Source organism: Coturnix japonica, chromosome 24 (assembly GCF_054131305.1).
Source record: "Coturnix japonica strain WE chromosome 24, WE-NBRP24, whole genome shotgun sequence".
Classification (NCBI taxonomy): domain Eukaryota; kingdom Metazoa; phylum Chordata; class Aves; order Galliformes; family Phasianidae; genus Coturnix; species Coturnix japonica.
Genome location: NC_140686.1, coordinates 863,978 through 888,029, shown reverse-complemented (window position 1 = coordinate 888,029; position 24,052 = coordinate 863,978). Strand labels below are relative to the sequence as shown.

At 50.3% G+C, this 24,052-nt stretch overlaps 2 protein-coding genes and 1 long non-coding RNA gene across 4 annotated transcripts; 2 read left to right on the top strand and 1 right to left on the bottom strand.

Annotated features, from left to right (window-relative positions):
- The first annotated feature begins 188 nt into the window (after window positions 1-188).
- LOC146756936 (uncharacterized) lies at window positions 189-20,661 on the top strand. Of its 2 annotated transcripts, XM_085523329.1 has the most exons (5): window positions 189-345; window positions 9,684-9,766; window positions 9,956-10,082; window positions 10,681-10,791; window positions 10,897-13,487. In XM_085523329.1, the coding sequence occupies exons 2-5, from the start codon at window positions 9,743-9,745 to the stop codon at window positions 12,411-12,413; spliced, it is 1,779 nt and encodes a 592-aa protein (XP_085379455.1). In that variant the 5' UTR covers window positions 189-345; window positions 9,684-9,742; the 3' UTR covers window positions 12,414-13,487. The 2 variants fall into 2 exon arrangements, 1 of the variants encoding a protein (XP_085379455.1); XR_014936956.1 differs by lacking the exons at window positions 189-345; window positions 9,684-9,766; window positions 10,681-10,791; window positions 10,897-13,487 and adding an exon at window positions 19,740-20,661 and having other exon boundaries at window positions 9,954-10,082.
- On the top strand, window positions 15,899-18,065 carry LOC146756937 (protein MANBAL-like). The gene is made up of 4 exons (XM_085523330.1): window positions 15,899-16,535; window positions 16,610-16,691; window positions 17,075-17,268; window positions 17,708-18,065. Exons 3-4 carry the CDS (start codon window positions 17,119-17,121, stop codon window positions 17,807-17,809), a joined length of 252 nt encoding a protein of 83 aa, XP_085379456.1. The 5' UTR covers window positions 15,899-16,535; window positions 16,610-16,691; window positions 17,075-17,118; the 3' UTR covers window positions 17,810-18,065.
- Window positions 16,611-23,997, bottom strand: LOC146756935 (uncharacterized). The gene is made up of 2 exons (XR_014936957.1): window positions 22,904-23,997; window positions 16,611-22,477 (listed from the first exon to the last, which is right to left on the bottom strand). It is a non-coding gene; the product is annotated as an uncharacterized LOC146756935 (long non-coding RNA).
- Window positions 23,998-24,052: the final 55 nt, after the last annotated feature.

Below are 24,052 nucleotides of genomic sequence, written 5' to 3'. Positions count from 1 at the left end.
GCCGGCAGAAAGCGATGCTTCATTAGCGTAACAAAACACAGCCCCCATTCCTCCCTCCCTCCCTCCCCTGCACCCCTTCCCATCGCCATCCCCCGGGGGCAGATGTGCCGTGAAAACGAGCTCTGGGCGTGATCGTTGTGGGAATTCCTGCCTTCCTGAGCCTGTGCGGAAGAGGCGAGAGCCTGGCTGGAAGCCATCCGGGCAGCACCGCGGTGGCAGGAGGTGCACCAAGGCCGTCCTGCGGCCAGCTCCGGGCTGAGGGCACTCGGCGTCCTCTGCTCTACGCGACTCCGAGGAGCCCGGCTACCTGCACCAGAGCTGGGAGCAGCCTGCTCCGCACCCAAGGTAGGTGCCCTTCGTGGCTCGTGCAGAGGAGCGCACGCTTCCTGCCCCCTGCCAGCAGCACCGGGAGAGGAGCGGGGAGCGGCCCCGGACGGGGCGGAACCCGCACTGCCGTACCCCAGGCGGGACCCTGGTCCCGGCTCCGGCTCCAGCTCCCGCTCAGCGCAGCAGGTATGCTGGCCCAGACGGGCTGCAACCAGGGCGGCAGTTCATGCAGCCCGGGCTGGGCTCCGAGGGGCATGGGAACGGGCTGGGAGCTGGGACAGTGAGGAAGGGAGCAGAGGAGGTCAGCGTGCTCTGCTGCCCGGTTGGATCTCTGTAACACAGCGCAGCTGGGGCTGCAGTTCTTCCTCTGGGCCACGGGAGACACGAGACGGCCTCGCTCTGCAGCTCTGCACTCGTGGATTGATGGAAGCTTTAAACCCCCCGATGCCTCCTTTGGAGTGTCTTAATGTGAAGCCTCCAAGTGGAAATTTGCACTCGCCCTGCTCCTCCTCCCCGGCAGCCCCCAGCTTCTCTTCGGGGACCCTGCGGGCAACACGTGCCTCTGGCGACCCTTGAAATGGCGTTACCTTTTGTTTGCTGAGCGCTTGCCTGATGGCTCAGCTGGGGTTGTGCAAACCCCTGGCAAGGCTTTTGTTCAGGCTGTCCCGGCAGCTGCAGATGCCTTGAGCGCACAGCTGCGGGCCCTGAGCACGTTCAGCATCTGCAGCAGCTCCGGCACTGGGCTCTGGAACAGACGATGAGAAGCTGGCAGCCTGTGGGCTGACTGGAGCACGCGTTGAGAACACGGCCGAGCAGCAGCAGGTCAGTAAAGCACAGCCCAGGTGCCTTCTGCAAAGGGCACGCGGTGCTGAGAGCGTCCCCTGGCAGTGAGCGCAGTCTGCCTGCTCGGCTGAAGAGGGAGGGAGGAATGAATTTATTGATATCATGCAGGTGTCCTGGAGTGCTCTAACAACTGCTTAACAAGGCTGTTGTAACCACGTGGTTGTTTATTGCCTTAATTGTTCTGTTTAGCACTGCTGCTATTCGATAAGTTGCCTTCACGGTTCAGTTAAAATTCCCAGCACAGCATCGGCTGGTGGTGGCTGTGACCGTCACAGGCTGGTTTGGCTGCAGTGCTGTCAGATACTCTCTCTTCTCAGGAGATGGAAAAATAATCTCCATGTGGTTGGATGTTTTGTTGATTTATTGTTGTGTTTAAGTAAGCCATCATATTTATTTGAGAAGTGTGAACCACCCAGTTGACTCCTCGCTGTTTTGCACTTCCTTACCCGAGGAATGTGAGCCATCACCACTTTTAGGTAACATCAGCAGTAGGTGGTTTTGAGAACTACATCAGTCACCTTTACAGAGTACTTTTCCCAACCCTTTTCTGAGGGCTTGCTTGATTTCAGCAAGCCCAGGGCTACTTCCACTCCTGAGAGGATGTACGGACATCTGCCAGAGGATTTAATCCATTTGCCACCAGGTGTTCCCTCACGGATCTGTGGAGGTGGTGCTCCAGCAGGCTTGCTGTGTTTGAGTGTTGGGGGCTGCATTCACGGTGTTCTTCCATGAACCAGGTGCTTTTCTGCACCTCCTGCTGGATGGTTGGATGGCCATACCATTTTCTAACAGTATTTCTGCATCTCTTTCCTGGGTAGCCATCCCCTTTAGGCGTGCTTGCAGTCAATCAAAAGATCCCCCAGTTGGCACAGGCTGTCCTTGTTGTATGTCCTCAACTTCCTTCACCACTCAGACCTCCAATAAAACCCTATGCCCGTGACAGGGGAAGCCACCCCGTGGCCCCCCCCCCGGGGCCCGGAAAGGAGGGGGAAAAAAGGGAGTGGGATAAAACAGCGACAATCTAAGGAGGAAAAACTTATTTTACTAAATATGATACCGAAATACAAGATAACACAATATAATATAATTGAGGCTAACAAATCGAACGATACAGAGAGAGAGAGAGTCCCCGAAAACCGAGAGGCCTACTGTGAACTCTAGGCGACACGGCTGGAACGCTTCCCACTCTCCGAGAAGTTCGAGAGAAGAAGGAGGGCACTCCAGCCTGGGAACGAGATTATATAGAGTCCTGGTCCCGTGACTTATCATTAACCCTGTTGTTCTCTGGGATATGTAGTCTTCTTCTGTGGACTGCACATTCAATAGAAGTATCCATACTTTACATGATGTTATGATGTGGAATACTGATAGCAAAATTACAAAATTACAAAACCATGACATTCCACCCCTTATTCTACATTATTACATCATGGTAAATATATATATACATATATATACACATATGTAAAATTATGATAGCTAAACAGTAGAATTACATGTAACATAACTAAATGTACAACTATAATAACTAAAATACACTACACATGCAAACATATATATATAAATACATAAAATTATTGACTGCACTCCCCCAGCATTAAATTCCCTTGTGGCACACATTGAACATCCCCATCCTTCTGCATTACCCACCAAGTGCACCCAGGTCCCTGGGCAAAGACAGTTCCACGGATAGGTTTGCCCTTTCCAGAAGCTGGAAGGACCCAAACAGCTTTTCCCAACATGTTCTTTACATGTACAACAGGGACCTTATCTCCTTCTACAGTGTGTAGGGGGCTAGATTGACTAGGACCATCACGATTGACAGATCCTCTAGTATTCACCAACCAAGTGGCTTCTGCCAGATTCTTCTCCCAGTGCTTAAATGTTCCACCACCCATTGCTTTCAACATAGTTTTCAACAACCCATTATATCGTTCAATTTTACCAGAAGCTGGTGCATGGTAGGGAATATGATAAATCCACTCAATGCCATGATCTTTGGCCCAAGTATTTATAAGAGAATTTTTAAAATGTGTCCCATTATCAGATTCAATTCTTTCTGGGGTGCCATGTCGCCACAGGACTTGTTTCTCAAGACCTAATATGGTGTTTCGAGCAGTTGCATGGGGTACTGCATATGTTTCAAGCCACCCAGTGGTTGCCTCTACCATGGTGAGTACATAACACTTACCACTGCGAGATCGTGGCAAGGTGATATAATCAACCTGCCACGCCTCCCCATATTTATACTTTTGCCACCGCCCTTCCTCCCAGAGAGGTTTCATCCTTTTGGCTTGTTTAATTATGGCACATGTTTCACAATCATGAATAATCTGCGCAATAGCGTCCATGGTTAAGTCCACCCCTCGGTCTCTGGCCCACTTATATGTCGCATCTCTTCCTTGATGACCTGAGGTCTCATGAGCCCATCGAGCTAGAAATAATTCATCCTTATTCTGCCAGTCCAAGTCAATTTGAGCCACCTCAATTTTGGCAGCTTTATCTACCTGATGGTTGTTTTGTTGTTCTTCAGTAGCCCGACTTTTGGGCACATGTGCATCCACATGACGCACCTTTACAACCATATTCTTTGTTCGGGCAGCAATGTCCTTCCATAATTCAGCGGCCCAAACAGATTTACCCTTCCGTTGCCAGTTGTTTTGTTCCCACCTCTGTAACCACCCCCATAAGGCATTTGCCACCATCCATGAGTCAGTATAAAGATACAGCATTGGCCACCTCTCCCGTTCAGCAACATCTAAGGCCAGCTGGACAGCTTTTACCTCTGCAAACTGACTTGATTCTCCCTTACCTTCAGTGGCCTCTGCAACCTGTCGTGTGGGGCTCCACACAGCAGCTTTCCATTTGCGATGCTTCCCTACAATGCGACATGATCCGTCTGTGAATAGGGCATATTTCTTTTCATTTTCTGGTAATTCGTTGTATGGTGGGGCCTCTTTAGCACGTGATACCTCTTCTGCTGGTGATGTTCCAAACCTTTTATCTTCAGGCCAGTCCATGATTACCTCTAGGATTCCTGGACGATTGAGGTTTCCCATTCGCGCTCGCTGTGTAATCAGCGTAATCCACTTGCTCCAGGTGACATCGGTAGCATGATGAGTGGAGGGAACCTGTCCTTTGAACATCCAGTTCAGCACTGGCAGTCGAGGTGCCAAAAGGAGCTGTGTTTCAGTCCCAACTACTTCGGAAGCAGCCCGAACCCCCTCATACGCGGCTAAGATCTCCTTCTCAGTTGGAGTGTAGCACTCTTCAGACCCCTTATATGATCGACTCCAGAATCCCAGGGGTCGACCTCGGGTCTCTCCTGAGGCTCTTTGCCACAAACTCCAAGTGGGGCCTTTCTCTCCAGCAGCAGTATAGAGGATGTTCTTTACATCCTGTCCAGTCCATACTGGCCCCAGAGCTACAGCTCGGGCTATCTCTTGTTTAATCTGTTCGAAAGCCTGCTGCTGCTCAGGGCCCCATGCAAAATCGTTCTTCTTCCGCGTCACCTGATAAAGGGGGCTTACAATGAGGCTGTAGTTTGGAATGTGCATCCTCCAAAAGCCTACTGCACCCAGGAAAGATTGTGTCTCTTTCTTGCTATTTGGTGGAGACATGGCAGTGATTTTGTCGATCACATCTGTTGGGATGTGACGACGTCCATCCTGCCACTTTATACCTAAGAACTGAATTTCCTGGGCAGGTCCTTTTACTTTGCTTCGCTTAATAGCAAAGCCGGCTTGTAGAAGAATTTGGATGATCTGCTCTCCTTTTGTGAAAACTTCTTCTGCTGTATCACCCCACACAACAATGTCATCAATGTACTGCAGGTGTTCAGGAGCACCACCTTGTTCCAGTACAGTTTGGACCAACCCATGGCAAATGGTTGGGCTGTGTTTCCACCCCTGGGGCAAACGGTTCCAAGTATACTGAATGCCCCTCCAGGTGAAGGCAAACTGTGGCTTACATTCTGCAGCCAAAGGAATAGAAAAGAAGGCATTGGCAATGTCAATGGTGGCATACCATTTGGCTGCTTTTGACTCCAGCTCGTACTGGAGTTCCAACATGTCCGGCACAGCAGCGCTCAATGGGGGTGTGACCTCATTCAGGCCGCGGTAGTCTACTGTCAGCCTCCATTCTCCACTGGCTTTACGCACTGGCCATATGGCACTGTTAAAAGGTGAGTGAGTTTTACTGATCACTCCCTGATTCTCCAACTGGCGAATCAAATCATGAATGGGGAGCAAGGAATCCCTGTTGGTGCGATACTGCCGTCTGTGCACTGTCTTTGTAGCAATCGGTACCTGCTGCTCTTTTACTCGTAGCAGCCCCACAACAGACGGGTCCTCTGACAGGCCAGGCAAAACAGACAGCTGCTTAATGTTGTCCATGTCTACAGCAGCTATCCCAAAGGCCCATTGATACCCCTTAGGATCCTTGAAATGCCCCCTTCTGAGGTAATCAATACCCAGTATACATGGAGCCCCTGGGCCAGTCACAATAGGATGTTTTTGCCAGTCTTTGCCAGTGAGGCTTATTTCAGCCTCCAGCACAGTCAATTCTTGAGAGCCCCCAGTCACTCCAGAAATATGGATTGATTCTGTCCCTTCATGACTGGAGGGCATTAGGGTGCACTGTGCACCGGTATCCACCAGTGCCTTATATTTCTGTGGTTCTGATGTGCCAGGCCATCGAATCCACACAGTCCAATAAACTCTATTATCCTTTTCCCTCCCCTGACTGAGGGCAGGGCCCCTCTATTGGTTACCTGTGATGACTGGAGCAACTCCACTGGTGGTTGGTATGTCTAGTAGTTCTTTCACCCGTGCTCGTAGTGCAGACGTGGGCTGATCATGCCACTTCCTCATGTCTTCTCCACGGTCACGTAGGTAGCGCCACATGGAAACACGCGGTGCAATCGTACTGTTGTTCTTTGCTCGAGCTGGGAAGCGTGTGCGTTTAACAGCTGAGACTTTTGATGATGCAGGTGAGGAGTAGGACTGGAATACTTTGATCAGATCCTTCATTAGACCTGGTGGCCCGTACGAGGATTGACCTTCATCAGTTGTTTCTGATACTATTACGGGATCATTGCAATTAGTTGATGGAAACAATTTCTTGCACATTTCATCTACTCGGTTTTCTAGCCGTGAGATGGCAGAAACTGCGGCATGCAGTTGGGGGAGCTGCTGATCGGTGGTTTGAAGCATTATAATCAGCTCAACAACTCGGGGCCATCTGTCCACGAATCCTTTAGATCCTGATACCAATGACTGTGCAATTCTCTCTGGTGCTGTACTTGTGATTTTCTGCCACATGTCAGGATCGGCCCTCACTCTCTCAGGGTCAAGTTCGCTTGGATCAGGGCTGTACAACATTTTCGCCATGGCCAATTCCCTCAAGTGCTGAATACCTTTCTTGAGCCCTGGATTTCAGTCAGCTTCAGAGGTCGACAATAGGTGATTTCCTCCTCATCATCAGTCTCTTCTTCATGCCTCTTGGTTTTTGCCTTTGCTTTTTTCGGTACTGCTCCATGCCCGGCACCTGGGTCTTCTTCAGCCCCCCCCCGGTGCTTCTCCTTCTTTTCGTTCTAGACGCATGGACACCCGTTTCCATTTCTTGCCTTCCACAGGGGCAACTGATATTGCTACTGATGCCTCCTGTGACTGATCAGAATTAACTTGGGCTTGAATCTCAGATCGGAAACTCTCTCTCTCCAGAATAGTATGATACAAAGCACGGTATGCATAAGCCAAACCCCACATAAGGTTTACCTCCTTAGATCTCTGACCCAAATACTCACTTAATTTCTTAGGGTCCCTTAGGTGTTCAAGAGTGAAATCCCATGACACTGCGGGTCCCCATGCTTCTAAGACTTTTCCTAAACCTTTCCATATTCCCTGCCAGTCATCATTCTCTGGTTCTGGAGGAGACTTCCGCATAGAACGAATGCATAGGAACATATATGCATTCATTAATAGTGATAACATGGATGCAAGTATGAACCCTATCTCAGTTATTGAAAGGCGTGTGGAAACCTGAGAGTACAACCTAAATAAAAAGGGTTTTTTTAGCCTGTACAATGAATTAAACATGGTGCTGTTTGTAAAATTGCCTGTTCCATCTGGGATGCAAGTACTTGTAAGATTCGCAATTCCATCTGGGATGCAAGTGTTTGTAAGATTCACAATTCCATCTGGGGTGTAGGTGCCAAAATTCTGACCATACCACATCTCATAAAAGTACCAGGCAGGTGTCTCCATCAGTATCCACCTTATTAGGCTATATACCTGCACAATTCCACAACACCAAATTATGGTGTTAATAGTTGACCAATACTTTAAGAAGATCATAATTGCTTTCAATCCCTTAAACAGAGCAACTGGGATGAAGAGTGGATTCATAGCTGGCAGGCTCTGTAAAAGTCAGAGCTAGCTAGCTTTGCTCTAAGGGAGAAAGAAATCCCTTTGTTTTCTACACAAAAGTTAGATAGCAGTGCTGAGAATGTACAGCAGCCCTTAATGTTGACAATTTGTCTGGTATTTCAAGGTCACGTTCTCAGTGAGCAGCTACGAAAAGATAACACTCCCCTAACGAAGCTCTTTAAGAGTAAAGAGAGAGTCGTTCTAAAAGCTAAAAAGCTCTATGCCCGCATTCTCCACCAAAAAATCTGTTTGGTTACTTAGATTTACCTATGCCCGTGACAGGGGAAGCCACCCCGTGGGCCCCCCCCCGGGGCCCGGAAAGGAGGGGGAAAAAAGGGAGTGGGATAAAACAGCGACAATCTAAGGAGGAAAAACTTATTTTACTAAATATGATACCGAAATACAAGATAACACAATATAATATAATTGAGGCTAACAAATCGAACGATACAGAGAGAGAGAGAGTCCCCGAAAACCGAGAGGCCTACTGTGAACTCTAGGCGACACGGCTGGAACGCTTCCCACTCTCCGAGAAGTTCGAGAGAAGAAGGAGGGCACTCCAGCCTGGGAACGAGATTATATAGAGTCCTGGTCCCGTGACTTATCATTAACCCTGTTGTTCTCTGGGATATGTAGTCTTCTTCTGTGGACTGCACATTCAATAGAAGTATCCATACTTTACATGATGTTATGATGTGGAATACTGATAGCAAAATTACAAAATTACAAAACCATGACACTCCCCTTTCCCATTCCTTCTGTATTACTCTTCAGTTTCCTTAACTGCAGCTAGGGCAGGCAATAAGCCGTCATTCTGCTGCCTCTGTTTGCCTTAACTGTGTAGAGGCAGTGCCTTTAATTAGTGCTATGGGTGCAGTTTTGCATCTGTTTGGAGCCAAACCCTACAGGTGGAGGATGTGTGGCCTAAAGGATTGTAGGCAACTCGGGGAGGTCTTTGTTTATTGTGTGAATAAGCATTACCTGCACAACTTGCACCACGTAGTGCAGCAGAAATATTGTGGAATATCAGTCGCTTTTGATTCTGGGAGGACCGGTGCAGTTCTCCTTTGCTTCATATGTCACTTCCAAACCCGACACGATGCTGATAATACCTTTCCCATTTTGCATCCTATTACTGCCCCAGTGACCTCTGCTTTCCGCTCAACTACAGCAGTTGCCACAAGAACATTCACAGAAGAATTTGGGATGCGCTTCATGTCTCTTGTCAACGGTTTGTTTCCCTTCTTGCCATCCTGCAGACTTTGCCCATTGGTCACGAGTGGATCCAAACACAGCATACACTCCTAAGGGAGAAGCAGGACTATATTTGTTGATATAATAGGGATATGCTGTAGTGATTTAACAGTGACACAGCAGGATCGGAGGTGGCTGGATACACTTGGTTATTTACTGCATGGAGGGTAGGGTTACGCACACACCTACAGGAGGCCCTCCCATTGAGTCACGAGGCTCAGAGTAGTTCCCCTTTTTTTCTCATGTCTTCAGTCCACAGAGGTAAGGAGCTAGGATGTGGCTGGATCCTCTCCTAGTCCCAAGCTTGGTCAAGGCTTTGTGTGGAAGGAATCATACGTGCACAGTCCCTCTAAGACAGAACCTTAGAGAATACATGAAAGCTCCAAAGTAACCACGGGTGTCTTACAGAAGATCTGTATTGAGAAGGAGTCTTGATGTCAAGCTGCAAGGGATCTCTGTGCAGGTGTGAGCTGCAGAAACAGCCCTGCTCGAGGGCAGGTCCTGTGGTGCAGCCCGCTGCTGTGCAGCAGAGCTGGAGGGGCACTTGGGCTGCTCCCTCTTTTGGGGTAAGATGACTGCCTCCTTGCCGTGCTTTGTCTTAAGTCCCCTCTCAGTCTCAGCTGTTGAACTAAGTGTCAGCTACCAGTTGTTTCAGCCTCCCAGTCTGAGACAGCTTTGTGACGGTTCATCTCTTTGAGCCAGACTGTTTCCTGTGCTGCAGCTCATTGTCTTCCTCTGCAAGGCTGGGCAGTGCCCTGCAGAAGGGCTGAGCTGGGACTGGGACTGCTGCATTCCCTCACAGCTCCCCTGCCATTTCTCTTCTCTCTGCAGGCTCCAGTTCAACTTCTGCCTTCCAGCTGTGATCATCCCAGCCTGCAGGAGAGCAGCAAATGGCCGCAGCACATCCAGTTGAGGTAGGGGTTGGGGAAGCAGGCAGGAGAGGCCAAGGGGCCAGGGATGTGAATGCAGGGGAAGAGGGAGGTGCCCTCAGCCAGCGTGTGTGTGCTGGAGACAGAAAAGCAGCTGGGGTGTGAGGTTCTGTCCTGTGCGAGCTGCTTGCCTGGGCCTTGGCTGTTCCCAGCAAGGAGCCTCTTTGCTTGCAGGAGCCCGTGAGCTTTGAGGAGGTGGCCGTGTATTTCAGCAGGGAGGAGTGGGCGCTGCTGGACCCTGTGCAACGAGAGCTCTACCGGGACGTGATGTTGGAGACATACCAGTGTGTGGCCTCGCTGGGTGAGAGCTTGTCTGCCTTTCCTCCTCGTTAGGGCACCTTTGGCTGTGCAGAATGAGCCTCTGCAAGCCAGGCCTTGAATAAACACCATGCAGCTACATATTGACTCACACCACAGTGCCAGCAAGAAAGGAGATACTGAAAAGCATGAGTTTCAGAAGAGATTAGTATGCACGGCACTCTGATCAAAGCCACAGAGTCAGTGCTGGCAAGCAGGCATCAGCCAGGAGGGAGAAAACCATCCCTTGTGTTGTGTGTTGCTTGGTGCCACCAGCTCCAGCTCACAGATGAATCCCTGGTTACTGCTATGGAATTGAGGATTTTCCATGCAATTGCCATCAACATTTTGATGCCTTGACCACTGGTAGACTGCAAGAAAACAAATAAGCTGTTGTAAAGTTAATTTGAAAGAAAAAATATCCCTTCACAATGTTCAGAGATGTCAAAACATTCTTTGCTCCAAGGGAAGCTGTAGGCACGGTGTCATTTAGACCTAAATGGTGGTTTCTCCTTGGGGAGGGGCACAGAGTGGAACTGTTGAACAGACACTGTGCCAGCATGAGGGAAATGCTCTCTTGTTCCCTGTTTCTCTCCCTGAAGCTCCACTTCCAGCCCCCAAGCCCGTGGTGATCTCCCTGCTTGAAAGAGGGGAAGACCCCTGGATCCCAGATGTGCGTAGCCCTGAGGCCATGCCAGGAGACCTCAGCCCAGGTGAGGTGGTGGAGGGAAGGGGAATGTTGGGGCTGTAAGAGCCTTCTCTGCCTGTGTTTTATTTTGGGCACTGTGTGCTATTGCTGCATTTCCTCTGTCATCCAGCAGCTGATGGGATCAAAAATACAAAGGAGGTTCCGCAGAGAAATTGTGTAGTGGAAATGCAGCGGAATCGCATCTCTGTGGAAGAAATCAGAAGGGATGTCCAGGAAGTCCTGCAGCAAGGTCAGGGTGAGCACATCAAGAAGCCCCTGGGAAAGCGTCTGGGAATGACACTGAGGAACCCAGTGGACTCCAACATAGGTCCAAAGCAGCCTGAGGAAACCAGGAGCAAGGATGTGTGCCAGATGAAAAAGCAGAATCCATGCACTGAGTGTGAGAAAAGCTTTAAACTGGATTCCAGCATCACTAGCCACCAGTGCACGCACTCAGCAAAGAGGCATTACGAGTTCTGTGATTCTGCAGAGAGCATGAAATGGAGACTCCACCCCACTGGCCAGCAGTGCATGTACACAGGAGAGAGAGCGTTTGAGTGCTCTGACTATGGAAAGACTTTTACGGACAGTGGGAGCCTCACTTCCCACCAGTGTATCCACAGAAGAGGGAGACTGTACAAGTGCCTTGAGTGTGGGAAGAGCTTGAAAGGTATTTCTAAACTCAAAATACACCAACGTGTCCACACAGGAGAGCGACCGTATAAGTGCCTTGAGTGTGGGAAGAGCTTCAAAAACAGTTCCAGCCTCACCATCCACCATCGCATTCACACAGGAGAGAGACCCTGCAAGTGCACTGAGTGTGGGAAGAGATTCAAAGGGAGAACCCACCTCACCATCCACCAGCGTGTCCACACAGGAGAGAGACCATATAAGTGCTCTGAGTGTGAGAAGAGCTTCATAAGCAGTTCTGATTTGAAGCGCCACCAGCGCATCCACACAGGAGAGAGACCATATAAGTGCTCTGAGTGTGGGAAGAACTTCAAAAGCAGCTCTGAACTGAAGGTGCACCAGCATGTCCACACAGGAGAGAGACCATATAAGTGCTCTGAGTGTGAGAAGAGCTTCATAAGCAGTTCTGATTTGAAGCGCCACCAGCGCATCCACACAGGAGAGAGACCATATAAGTGCTCTGAGTGTGAGAAGAGCTTCATAAGCAGTTCTGATTTGAAGCGCCACCAGCGCATCCACACAGGAGAGAGACCCTGCAAGTGCTCTGAGTGTGGGAAGAGCTTCATAAGCAGTTCTGATTTGAAGCTCCACCAGCGCATCCATACAGGAGAGAAACCCTATAAGTGTCCTGAGTGTGGGAAGAGCTTCAAAAGCAGCTCTGAACTGAAGATGCACCAGCGTGTCCACACAGGAGAGAGACCATATAAGTGCTCTGAGTGTGAGAAGAGCTTCAAAAGGCGTTCTGAATTGAAGATGCACCAGTGCATGCACACAGGAGAGCGACCCTATAAGTGTCCTGAGTGTGGGAAGAGCTTTAAAAGGCGTTCTGAGCTGACGCTGCATCAGAGCATCCACAGGAAAAAGAGACCCTGTGAGTGTCCTGAGTGTGGTAAGAGCTTCAAAGGGAGTTCTGAATTGAAGCTGCACCAGCATATGCACACAGGAGAGAGACCATAGCTTCTGTCGGACATTTTAGAACATTTTGGCCAGGCCTGCATGCAGGGAGATGCCTGGGAACTTGTCTTTTCTCTCCCTCAGAGAATCCCATCTGCTGTGTTACCAGAATGTCTGCACCAGTGAGCTGAAATGGCAGGAAGCCTTGAGTGTGAGAAGGGCTTTGTGCCTAGCAGAGAGCTCCTCACACTCCCAGAAGAACTTCATGCAAAGCTCAGTCCTCATTAAACATTGCAGTCCACAGGACAGGTAGCTACTAGGACTGCATCTCCTGCAGGAAGAGTTTCTCTCAGGGCTGGTGCCTCATTTCTCATGGGAAAACCCCCAGCAGGAGAGACTCTCAGGATGCTGGAGAGTCCAGGGATGAGGGAGACCAATGCTTCTCCCCATGCAGGAAGAGTTTGCAAAGGAGACGGCATCACCAACACCCTCTGCAGAAGGGACTTAACCCAGGAGCTTCAGATGGCCTTTCCTTGCTGCCCAAAGCACTTCTCTCACCATGCCCGCTTTCCACTTCTACTCTTCCCACCAGCTGCTTTTTGATGCTGTTTTCTAGTGGAGAAGTGGTTGTGTAGGGATCTGCTGTGTGTCTGTGTGCATGTGTTGCTCTCAATCATTTCTGAGCGCACTGATGCATCCCAGAGAAGGGTCAGCAGAGCAGTAACGTGGCTCTTGGAGGTTTTCTGAGAATCTTCTGTAGTGGAAAGAGAAGGGGATGAATAAAGTAGTTGAGTTGTTCTGGAGCTTTCTTCACTGTAGTCTTGTTTTTGCTCTTAAAATAAATGCCAGCATGTGGAATGAGGAGAGGGAAAGGTGCAAGCAGGGTTTCGTTTTGGTGCCCTCTCCAGCCCACTGCTTGCTTCTGGACAAGGCATTTCCTTTCTTAATAGGGGAGATGCTCCAGGCCCTTCACCATCTTCGTGGCCCTCCGCTGGACTCTCTCCAAGAGATCCCTGTCTTTTTTGTACTGGGGAGCCCAGAACTGGACACAATATTCCAGATGAGGCATTAATAGGGCAGAGTAGAGGGGGAGGATCACCTCCTTCGACCTGCTGGACACGCTCTTTTTAATGCACCCCAGGATGCCATTGGCCTTCTTGGCTACAAGGGCACACTGCTGTCTCATGGCCAACCTGTTGTCCACCAGGACACCCAGGTCCCTCTCAGCAGAGCTCCTCTCCAGCAGGTCTTCCCCCAGCCTGTACCGGTGCATGTAATTATTCCTCCCTAGGTGCAAGACTCTACACTTGCTTTTGCTAAACCTCATCCGGTTTCTTACTGCCCAGCTCTCCAGCCTGTCCAGGTCTCACTGAATGGCAGCACAGCCTTCAGGCATGTCAGCCAATCCTCCCAACTTTGTGTCATCAGCAAACTTGCTGAGGGTGGTCACTATCCCCTCATCAAGGTCGCTGATGATGTTTAACAAGACCAGACCCAGTACAGACCCCAGGGGGATGCTGCTAGTTACACGCCTCCAGCCAGACACCACACCGGCAATGACAACCCTCTGCACTCTGCCAGTCAGCCAATTCTCAACCCACTTCACTGTCCACTCATCTATCCCATACTTCCTCAGCTTTATAAGGATGTCATGGGGGACAGTATCAAAAGCCTTACTGAAATCAAGGTAGACTACATCTACCGCCCTCCCCCTGTCCACCCACCTAGTGACATCTTCATAAAAGGCGACCAGGTTGGTCGAGCACGACCTCCCCTTGGTGAACCCATGCTGAGTACTCCTGATAGCCTCCATATCACCCAGTTGTCTGGAGATGGCATCCAGCACAAGCTGTTCCATCACCTTCCCTGGGACAGAGGAGAGGCTGACGTGCCTATAATTACCCGGGTCTTCCTTCTTGCCCTTTTTGAAGACTGGAGTGACATTGGCCATCCTCCAGTCTTCAGGCACCTCCCCAGTTCTCCAAGACCTCTGATAGATTACAGAGAGCAGCTCAGCAAAGACCTCTGCCAGCTCTCTCAGCACCCGCAGATGCACCCCATCAGGTCCCATGGATTTATCGACCTTAATGTTTCCTAGGCACTCATGGACCACCTCCTCCCCGACTAAAGGGAAATCTCCCATTCCCCGGACTCTCTCATCAACCTCCAGGGTCTGGGATTCCTGAGGGAGAGCCCTTTCACTAAAGACAGAAGCAAATGATCCTGTGGGGTTAGGAAAGGGCACAGCAGAGCAGTCAGTGAGGAGCACAAGGCAGTGAAGCACAGCACGAGCCATTGATTGCCTGCACTGATGATGTTCTGCAACCACCTCCACTGAGATCTGCGTCCTGAGTGCGGATGGAAAGTGAAGGGAAAGGAGGAGCGGGGGATGGAGGGGCAGGAAGCGCTTGGTGCCAGCGGGAGCAGTTCCAGGCCATGGCGGCATGGTGGCGCCGGGAAGGTGATCAGAGCTGAAGGAAGGTGTGTAACATGTCCTTGCTCTGGCTGTCAGTGAGCGGGACGAGTCGGGGCTGCAGTTCTGTGCTGGTGTTTGTTGCTGGGACCGGCTGCCTGAGCAGAATGGGGGCAGCGAGAGGGAGGTTGGACAAGCGGCAGCATCAGGAGCATGGCCCGGTTCTGCTGTGCTGATGGTGCTGTACGGCTGTGGGTCCCCACTGAGGGTCGGTGAGGCAGCGTGGCCCCGTGTGTGGACGTGGGATGTAATCAGAGTGAGTGGATGCAAATGGAGTCAGAGGTGTTACAAGGAGAGGCTCAGGATTGGAACATGGAGAGCAGAGCTGGTGTGTCCCAGCAGGCAGGCGTAGTCAGGTGCCCTTTGGAGCCTGCTGTTGTTGGCGCTGAGCTCAGGAGCCCCATCAGATCAACGTGGTGCTGCGTGCTGCGTATGGCAGCGCCAAGAGATTCCCTTGTGGGAGGAGGGGGAGGATGAAGGAGGCCGAGGGCCCTTTGCTCAGGGCCAGCTCCTCTGTGGCCTCTTGCTGGCCGGAGAGAAGGGCTGCCCGCTGGGCACAGGCAGTGCCTTCTGGCTCCCGTGCCGTGCCCTGTCCTCCAGTCCCCTCCTCATACCATGTGGAACGCCAGTGCCAGCAGTGCCAGCAGTGCCGCCATGTTAGAACCCTGGCCATGTCACCTTGGTCACCTTGGTCACCGTTGCCCCACGCAACGCACTCGCCTCTGAGAGCTCTGGACGTTGACAGCCATGTCGGAAGCCAAGAGAGCAAGGCTGGAGGATTCCCACGATTTAGGTGGGAAGATGGAGCCGGGGACTGCAGGGTCGAAGAGGAGGAGGAGGGGGCCCACCATGACCATCAGGTGGCAGACAGGCAAGCAAGCCCGTTCCCATCGCGCCTGGCCAGCTGCATGACCACCTCTGTGGAGCCCATGGAGGTGGATCCACCTCCAGATGAGCCCATGGAGGTGGATCCACCTCCAGATGAACCCATGGAGGTGGATCCGCCTCCAGATGAACCCATGGAGGTGGATCCGCCCGTGGCTCAGCTGGCCTGGCACCACACCACCGTGCCAGGCCCCACATCCTTACCATCTCAGCTCTGCCATCACTGGTCCAGGCGCTGGGCTCCTTACCGTCTGCGCGGCCCCCGCCCCCGGCATTAGCCGGGTGGCTTCATTTAACATCAGCTCCTCCTTTGAGACCTCTGCGGGCCCCCGGTTCCATCTTAACCCTATTTCTATTGTGGATTTTAGTGTTAAGTTTAGTTGTAGTTTTAGGAGTAGGTTATTGTTTGCGTTTTTTAGTTAGGAGTAGGTTATTGTTCACGTTTTAGTGTTAGTAGATGATTGTTCCTGTTTTAGAGCTAGTTGTAGGTTACTGTTCATGTTTTAGTGTTAGGTGTAGGTTTCTGTTCCTGTTTTAGAGTTAGGCTTAGGTTACTGTTCGTACTTAGAGTTAGGTGGGGTCCTACCAGCAGATGGCAGCAAACAGCGCTCACTCGGTAAGCACACGTCTGCTTTCTCACCCAATGACATGAGTGCTGCTTCATGAGTGCAGAGGTCTGTGACATCTCCGATGGATGGGATTTGCATCTTGTGACTTCTCTGTTGCAGATTGTCGAGGAGCAGAGCGTGAGTGGCTGTGAAATGCAATTGGGCTTCATGGAAACCGTCTGGAGCTGTGTCTGGAGCTTCCTGCGTGGCCATTGTAAGGTAGTTGTGCCTTACTGTAAGCGTGTGCTGAAGCAGTGTTGGTTAAGCACAGCTCACTCCTCTGTCTTCAACAGATCAGCTTTCTGCGCACTTTATTTCTGTGTCTGGCGTTGTAGAGCACAGCAGCAGCAAGACAGCAAACACGTCCACAACCAGGTACGTGAACATGGGAAACTTTAATTCTGTGAATAATACTGGTATTAATATTAATAAGGCAGTGGTCACGCATGTGTGATGGAGCTCAGGGATAGGTTTATTCTTGTTTGTTAAGCTCTTCCCTTATTTGATGTCCACCCGTCCTCTCTTGCTTCTCTTCCCCCCACCTGCAAGTGCAGCAGTACTGAAGGCTGAGGGCTCTTTTCCTAGGCAGGCGGGCAAAGGCAACTGAAATGCAAGTTTGCTGTCCCTCTTTGTTCTCGGGTCAGTAAGCCCTGGATATCTTCCCAGCACCTCTCTAAGTCAGCCTGGAAATGTTTGCTCGCAGGAAGTAACCCCATTGCAGTGCCTGAGACTAATGATGCCTTTTTCCCCCCTTACAGCACACAGCCTCTGTGAGAGCAGTGGAGCAGCAGCTGTCTGCGCTATGGCTGCTGAACTGCATTTCTCACCACCTGAGATCCCTGAGCCCACGATATTGGAGAACATGCTGCGCTACGGACTCTTGTTTGGAGCCCTTTTCCAGCTCCTGTGTGTGCTGGCCATCATCCTGCCAGCTTTCAAGTCCCCAAAGGCAGTAAGTAGCGCTGTGTGAGACTGATAGGTATGCTCAGGCAGTCGGCTGGGAGGGAACTGTCTGTAGCTGTTGCCTACGGCAGTGTGCCCCGGCACTGCTGAGAGTGCCGCACTTGGTTCTGTCCTTCCTTCCACACGCCAGCAGCCTTGAGCTGCCAGCTCATCCTATCCTGCAGCTGCTGCTGCGCCCTATGAGCTGCCAGGCAGAGGGTCCACCCTCCCAGCACAGACCGCCTTGCTAGAGAGGACTTTAGGCTCTGGTTTGCATGGGATTTTTGGGAACTTGACAGATGTGGAGTTTCTAATGTGCCCTGAGGTCAGGAAGGCAATTTCCTGTGCTGGTCTCCCAAAGCTGCTCGGTCAGGTGACTTGAGCTCCCAAAGCAGCTGTCAGCCAGTTGTTAGAAAGTTCCCTGACTGTTTCCCAATTGCTTCTTGCAGGACTCAGAGGGTTTTGAGTCTAAGACGTGGGAGATGGTGAAGAAACCCAAGGCAAGTGCTGCTCAGCTGAGAAGCAAGAAGGAAAGCAAAAAGAAACAATAAGGGCTTGAGCAGGAAGGCACAAAGGACAGCAGAATCACCTGGAATGCTTCCTCAGAGGTGCACCAAAGGACACACACTGCGTGGTCTGGTTTTCAGGCCTGGCCGTGCTTTCCCTTTCATGGACTGCGGAGAGGAACTAAGGAAGCTTTGTCTTTAGTCATTACCAGTATCCCGCCTATTTGATTTCATATTGAAATGTATTTTTGATGCATTTTGCATCTCTCTATTGCAAATAAAAGCGAAACAAACATTTGAATGGTGGTGCTGCCTCTTTCATTAGCTGCTCAAAATGTGCCTGGCTCAGGCTGGCAATCGCAGGGTCCTGATGTGGTCGGCTTCACGTCCCTCCTGGAAATGGAGCTGCTTGTCCCACGTTTCCGTGTTGGTGTTCCCAACTGGTGGCCTTTCAGCCCATCTGGAACTGCTGGCGATGAACTGTGAGCATCCCTTGTTCTCTGAGGGCTGAGAGAAACAAAAGCAGCGTGGGAGGAAGAAAGGTGTCCCTGCGCCTTGAGCTTGTCTCTATTCTGTACTTCTGTAGATACTGTATATCTAGAGCTTGTTCTTTGAGAATGATGACTGCTTTGTTTGATGTGTAGTTTCTGGCCCTCATTCGTCCTATTAATGCGATAGAACTGACAAAATTGTTTGTGTTTAGGTTGTTTGTATGCTCTATTTCTTATTTTCTCCGTATATGCACTGTCCCCACGATTTCCTGTGCATGTGATTAATTCACATGACAATAAACAGAAGAGACACTCTCCATTTCTTAGGAATGATGCTTAGGTTCAGGTACAGATGAGCTTCTTAGTTTTAGAGGCTTCAGGCTTTGGAGACTACCTTGGTTTGAACAGCAGAAGGCATCAGTGTTCACTTCTCAGCAGCACCAATCTACAAACCTGAGTAATAGCTGCTTGTTGCTCTGTTTCTGCAGAGCCTCGCAGCTCCCCGTGCACTGATTACAGCCTTTGGAAAGGCAGCCAACTCACTTTCCTTGGGAAGCCACACAGATGTGAACCGTAATAGCCCATTGACTTTAGAGATGATTGAACAGGACTCTTTGATTAAAGGATACTGTCAGATGCGTGTCTGCCCCTCTATTATCTGGTGCTCTGTGTTGGAAGCTTGAAGCCAGCACATCTTGCTCTGCCGTTTTCTGTGTGTCCTTTTCCAGTTGGCAAGCTCTGACTGCTAGAACCCAAGATGCTAAAGCAATATTTAGACTCAAATGCATTTAATGAAAGGAGGCAATCTGTGTGTGTGCGCTTTCTCCAATGAGACTGGCACTGTTCCCTCGTGTCTTTACCAGATAACTAGACTTTATTTCCCATGGCTGAAATATGATCTGTCATCTGCCCTGAAGGAAACAAGCTTTATAGCTTAGGATTCCTTGTTAGTCAGGTGAAGAAAGCTTTGCCTTCGGTGCCCTGCCTGGATTTTGGTCTTGGTGTAAAGGCTCTGATTGTGACATTCTGACTGCTGTTTTGAGGCTTACCTTTTGTCTCGCACGTGATAAGGATGAAAATTTGGCAGAAATACCTTTTCAGTGGTTCAATACATGCTGGTGATTCTGTGATATCTTTTTCTGGTGTGAGTAATTGTTGTTTAGTGTTGGTTTTTGTCCTGCTGTTAAAATGGGGGTGTTTTTGTGTTTTTTCTCTACAAAGCCTGATTTAGGCACTTAAGCTTATAACAACCTCTGTGGTAACAGGCTGTGTGTGGATTAACACTCATCCAGAAACACATGCAGAGGAAGCAGGGATGGTGCTGCTCAGGTCTTACTAAATGTAGGCTCAGCCTGATATAGATGCATTCCAGCGGAGATACCCAGCACTTACGTACTTTTGCTTTCACATAAATGCCCGAAATGAGCTGGGCATCAGCACGTTGTTAGAAAGCTCCCTGACTGTTTCCAAATTGATTCTTGTAGGACTTGGAGGGCTTTGAGTCTAAGACCTGGGAGATGGTGAAGAAACCCAAGGCAAGTGCTGCTCAGCTGAGCAAGAAAGCCAAGGAAAGCAAAAAGAAGCGATAAGGGCTTGAGCAGGAAGGCACAAAGGACAGCAGAATCGCCTGGAATGCTTCCTCAGAAGTGCACCAAAGGCAACGGACTGCGTGGTCTGTTTTTCAGGCATGGCTGTGCTTTCCCTTTCGTGGACTGCGGATTGGAACTAAGGAAGCTGGAAGGGAAGGGCTTCCAATGAATTAGCAGCAAAGAGGACTTCACCTATTTGGGACTTGATATATGGCAAGAGCTGAAGACACTGCATTCCTTTAGGGTCTGTCTCTTCAGGGCCAGGGACGGTCTAGTGTTAGCCGTAAATATGGCTAGAAGGGTCTGGAGAGAGGTGGTGTTGTAGCCACAGAGTCTCTGTAAGGCATCTGGAGCTTCCTGATGCCAGCTCACTGCTTGGTTTGTTTGATCACGAATGAGTCAATGGGAGGAGAACCTGATGTGTTAGGTGCCCCAGAGCTTACAGTGGCTTTGAAGAAAAGGGTTCTGTGGTGGGGCTGCAAGTCTGCCATCCTTTTGCATACACATCCTCAATTGACAAATGCATTGTGAGCCCAGGTCCAGCAGCAGTGCTGTGCTGTGTCTGTTCTCTACCAGAAGACTAGCAGCACATTTGCTGGAACCATCAGTGTGAGAAGGACCGCGTTTGCTTCTCTCCCTTGCTGTTGGTGGATGAGTCAGGTGGGCAGCATGAGGAGAACAGAACAAAGCATGCAAGACAAAAGCACTCCGAAGTTGCTTGGAGATCTCAGGACAAAGAAACATGACAAAAATATCTGACACCAATTACATATAATCTTTGTTTCAAATTAAAACAAAAGTAACTTTTTAAAAGTCATGCTGCCTCTTTCTGTTTACTATGAAAGCTTCTTGAGCTCTGTAGAAACACAGGGACATCCATGGCCTGTTCACGAGAGTGACGCGTTTAGGGGAGGCCTTTCAGCTCCTTTGATCTGTGTGAGGGTGGTTGGCTCAAACTTTCAGGCATGCGTGAGTCTGTGCTTGACTTGGAAGCAGCAAAATGTCTGCCAGAACACCTCCACCTTCCTGGAAAGAGGAAACGGTGCAATGTCTTAATTAATTTGCCTCTCATGAGGGATGTTGGCTCCAAGAGCCCCCATGGAGGTAGCAAAATAAAGGCAGTGTTTGTTAATAGGATCGGGGGATTAGATGGGGATTCAGTCAATTGATAATGGGGATTTCTGTAGGCCCCATGGCAAGTGTAGCTGTAGCAGGGAGCTGCCTGGCAGCCACTTGGACTGCAGGAGGAGTGGTGAGCTGGGTGAGCTCTGGCTGGTGTTACTTGGTTCCCTCCCCAGAAGAGGAAAGGAAGGAAAGACTGTGCGGTAAGTCCTCAAATTCCCAGGCATCTATCTCAAGCAGTTTTTCTCTTCCATTTTTGACTGTTCAAGCAGGTCTCCCTCTCTGACCACATGCTGTCCCGCTCACAGTGCATCCTTGTGCTCCTCCAGTGCAAGCTGCATGATCCCTTGAGGCAGGCTCATAAGCAGCTCGTGACCCGAGTTCCAGTTCACATAGTTCAATTAAATCCCTATTAATCCTGCTCAGACCTAATTGACTTTCATTCTCATACATGTGCTTCTCTCTGCTTTAGAGCTGCTCTCTGCTGATGTTCCCCACTGGCAGCAGGGGAAGAGCCAAGGCTGTCTGGGAAGAGAACCAATACTTCCTTCTTGCTGCTCTGGAAGTTTTGAAGCCAAGATTCTTTCCCAGCCTGGTGTAAAAAACATGAAAAGAGCCCTTTGGTGTCTGGGTGCCAGGGAGTGTCAAGGCTCCGTGTGGTGATACTTAAGGAGAAAGCAATGAGGCTGTAGGAGGGGAGGAGGTGGTCGCTGCCTCTGTTCATGGAGGTAGTTCTTCCAGGAAGGTGTTCTGTTGCTCACAGCGTGTTCCTGCAGGGATCAAGATGACTGTATTGATTTTGTTTGCTTCTGAATCTCATGAAGCATTGGACTGACTGCAGCAAGGAAGTGGGATGATGAATGGAGAGTGCTGGCGTTTGGATCCTGGCTGCTTGTTTGGTGATGAGGTTGGCTGCCGGGTTTGGTGCTCTGAAAGGATCTGACCCTCCTCATCCTCAGACCAGAAGGGATGATTTGGCTGGGGTCGTCCCACAAGAGATACGGAAGCAAACCAGTGTCGGCTTTGGTGTGTCTGAAACTGCTGCTGACTGCAGGGCAAAGGTCCTGCTCTCCTCCAGTACCTGTAGCTTGTGGCTTTGAGCAGTTCTTCTAAGTTTATGGAGTGGTTTTGTGGCTTTTGTTAAGTGGATCAGAGCAGTCGCTGGTCAAAACGTCCCTTGTTTGGGCTGGCAATTACAGGGTGATGATCCTGTTGGTTTCACATCTCTTCCTTTAAATTCAGCTGCTTTTCCCATCTTTCATTCTTGGTCTCCCAACTTCACCGCCCACCCCGGTCTGTCACCACACATCAGTGCTGTGCAGTCCCCACCTCTGGTGATGTTCACTTCCTTCCCCTCAGCTTGTGGGGTTTCACTCGGAGCCTGAAGGCCCTTGTGTGGCTCTGGAGCTTTCTGTACCCTGTGTGAACAGCAGCTGGCTGCAGCCAAAGGCCCTCAGACTGCAGCTGAAGCAGAGCCCAGTTGATTCCTGCACAGCCTGGGTCCAACCCACCTGCCAAACACAGAACCATGCTGCTGTGTGAGAGCCTCCAGGCCGGAGAGAAGGATCCCAGCATTAGTCCCCCCGCTTGGCAAACCTAAACCAGCCCTAAGCTCATAACCATGGGTTCCTGATGCTGGCCATGCTAATTGCTTGCTGTCACACCCACACTCTTTGCATGTCTGCCAAGCTCAGTGATTATAAAATGATAGAATTCCTGAGCTGGAGGGTCCCTGCGAGGACCACTGAGTCCAGCTCCTGGCTGCACGCTTCAATGGCTCCAGGTGGGGATGCCAAAAAGCTGCTTGAGTTCCTGAAAAGATCAGAGCAAAGGGCTCTGCTGCATCTGTCTGCGACTCAAACACCACCACTGTGTTATTCATAGTAATAATTCCTACAAATATAGTTGGAATTTGCAGCGAGCAAAGCGCAGCTCACCTCAGGAACAGAATCAAAGGCTGGCACAGTCTGGAGCACACACCTCTGCCTGTTTTGCTGTTGCCCGGGCAGATTGCAGCTTGATGACATCCAACAGCAAAGCAGTTCTCCTTCAGCAGGTATCTTCTGAACTCACAAGCACCTCTGCACTGCAGAGCAGCCCTGTGTTTAACAAGGCTGTCCATCATTCACACTGGTTTCAGATCTGACATTCCTCTCCTAGCACCCAGGACCAATGCTTAGTCACTTCCCCGTGAGGAGGAATGACTTAGCATTAGGTAGTAAATGAGTACAGGATTCTTTCCTATGTTGCTCCCTTATAAGCTCAATAACCACATGCTGCACGTGGGTAACAAGAGCCAAACAGGAGCCGTTCCATCCCAGACTACACCTGCAGTTGTCTCCACAAGGTCCGTCTGAAGAGTCTCACAGCTGAAGGTCCTGGGACTGCTCTTCCTCTCTCCAAACACACGGTAGCTGAGGAAAGCTCCCTATTAGCTGAAGAGACCAATTTCAGGACCTTCACTGACTGGAGGAGCCACTGTGGGACACAGGTGTCCCCTCCCACTCACCCTCTCTCCACAGCCGACCATGGCACAGCTCTTGAAAAGATGACGGAGCTGTCTAAATCAAACCCTAGCACTGACTACATAAACAAATACATGGACTAGCTGCATGAAGAGCAAGCAGCAGACATTGCAACAGCAGGTCAAATGCAACCTCAAAGATTTACTAACGAAGAGTCAAAATGCTACATTTCCATGGGAAGCCTAAAACGGATCAACTCAGGTGTGACAGTGGATCCCAAGGCGGTTCTGCTCCACACATTGCTGGTGCACTTGCTAAGACACCTCATCTTTGTCTTTGGACACTGGGAAAAGGGGAAAACATTTTGCTACTGGTATGTCATTCTTGGGAATGGGAAAGAAAGTGAGTGTGGGACTTGGGTCACATCACTGCAGCCTATGGAGAGCCCCTGGGGTGTGTAGCTGCCCTGCAGCACCGCACTGCCGCTCCACTGCTCCAACAACACCTACAGCAGCTGTGCACATAAAGATGGCAGACTACAGGGAGTGCCATGCAGGTGCTGCAGGGCTTCATCCCCTAACCCTGCAGTGATATATCAGCAGTGCCCAGCTGGCTTTGCTG

What these genes read in the sequence shown, in the direction of transcription:
- LOC146756936 (XM_085523329.1), top strand. Translation starts at nt 9,743, where the DNA reads ATGGCCGCAGCACATCCAGTTGAG. An exon ending in CCGCAGCACATCCAGTTGAG is followed by an intron (nt 9,767 to 9,955) that starts GTAGGGGTTGGG and finishes CTTTGCTTGCAG; the next exon opens with GAGCCCGTGAGCTTTGAGGA. An exon ending in CCAGTGTGTGGCCTCGCTGG is followed by an intron (nt 10,083 to 10,680) that starts GTGAGAGCTTGT and finishes CTCTCCCTGAAG; the next exon opens with CTCCACTTCCAGCCCCCAAG.
- LOC146756937 (XM_085523330.1), top strand. Translation starts at nt 17,119, where the DNA reads ATGGCTGCTGAACTGCATTTCTCACCACCTGAGATCCCTGAGCCCACG. An exon ending in CTTTCAAGTCCCCAAAGGCA is followed by an intron (nt 17,269 to 17,707) that starts GTAAGTAGCGCT and finishes TGCTTCTTGCAG; the next exon opens with GACTCAGAGGGTTTTGAGTC.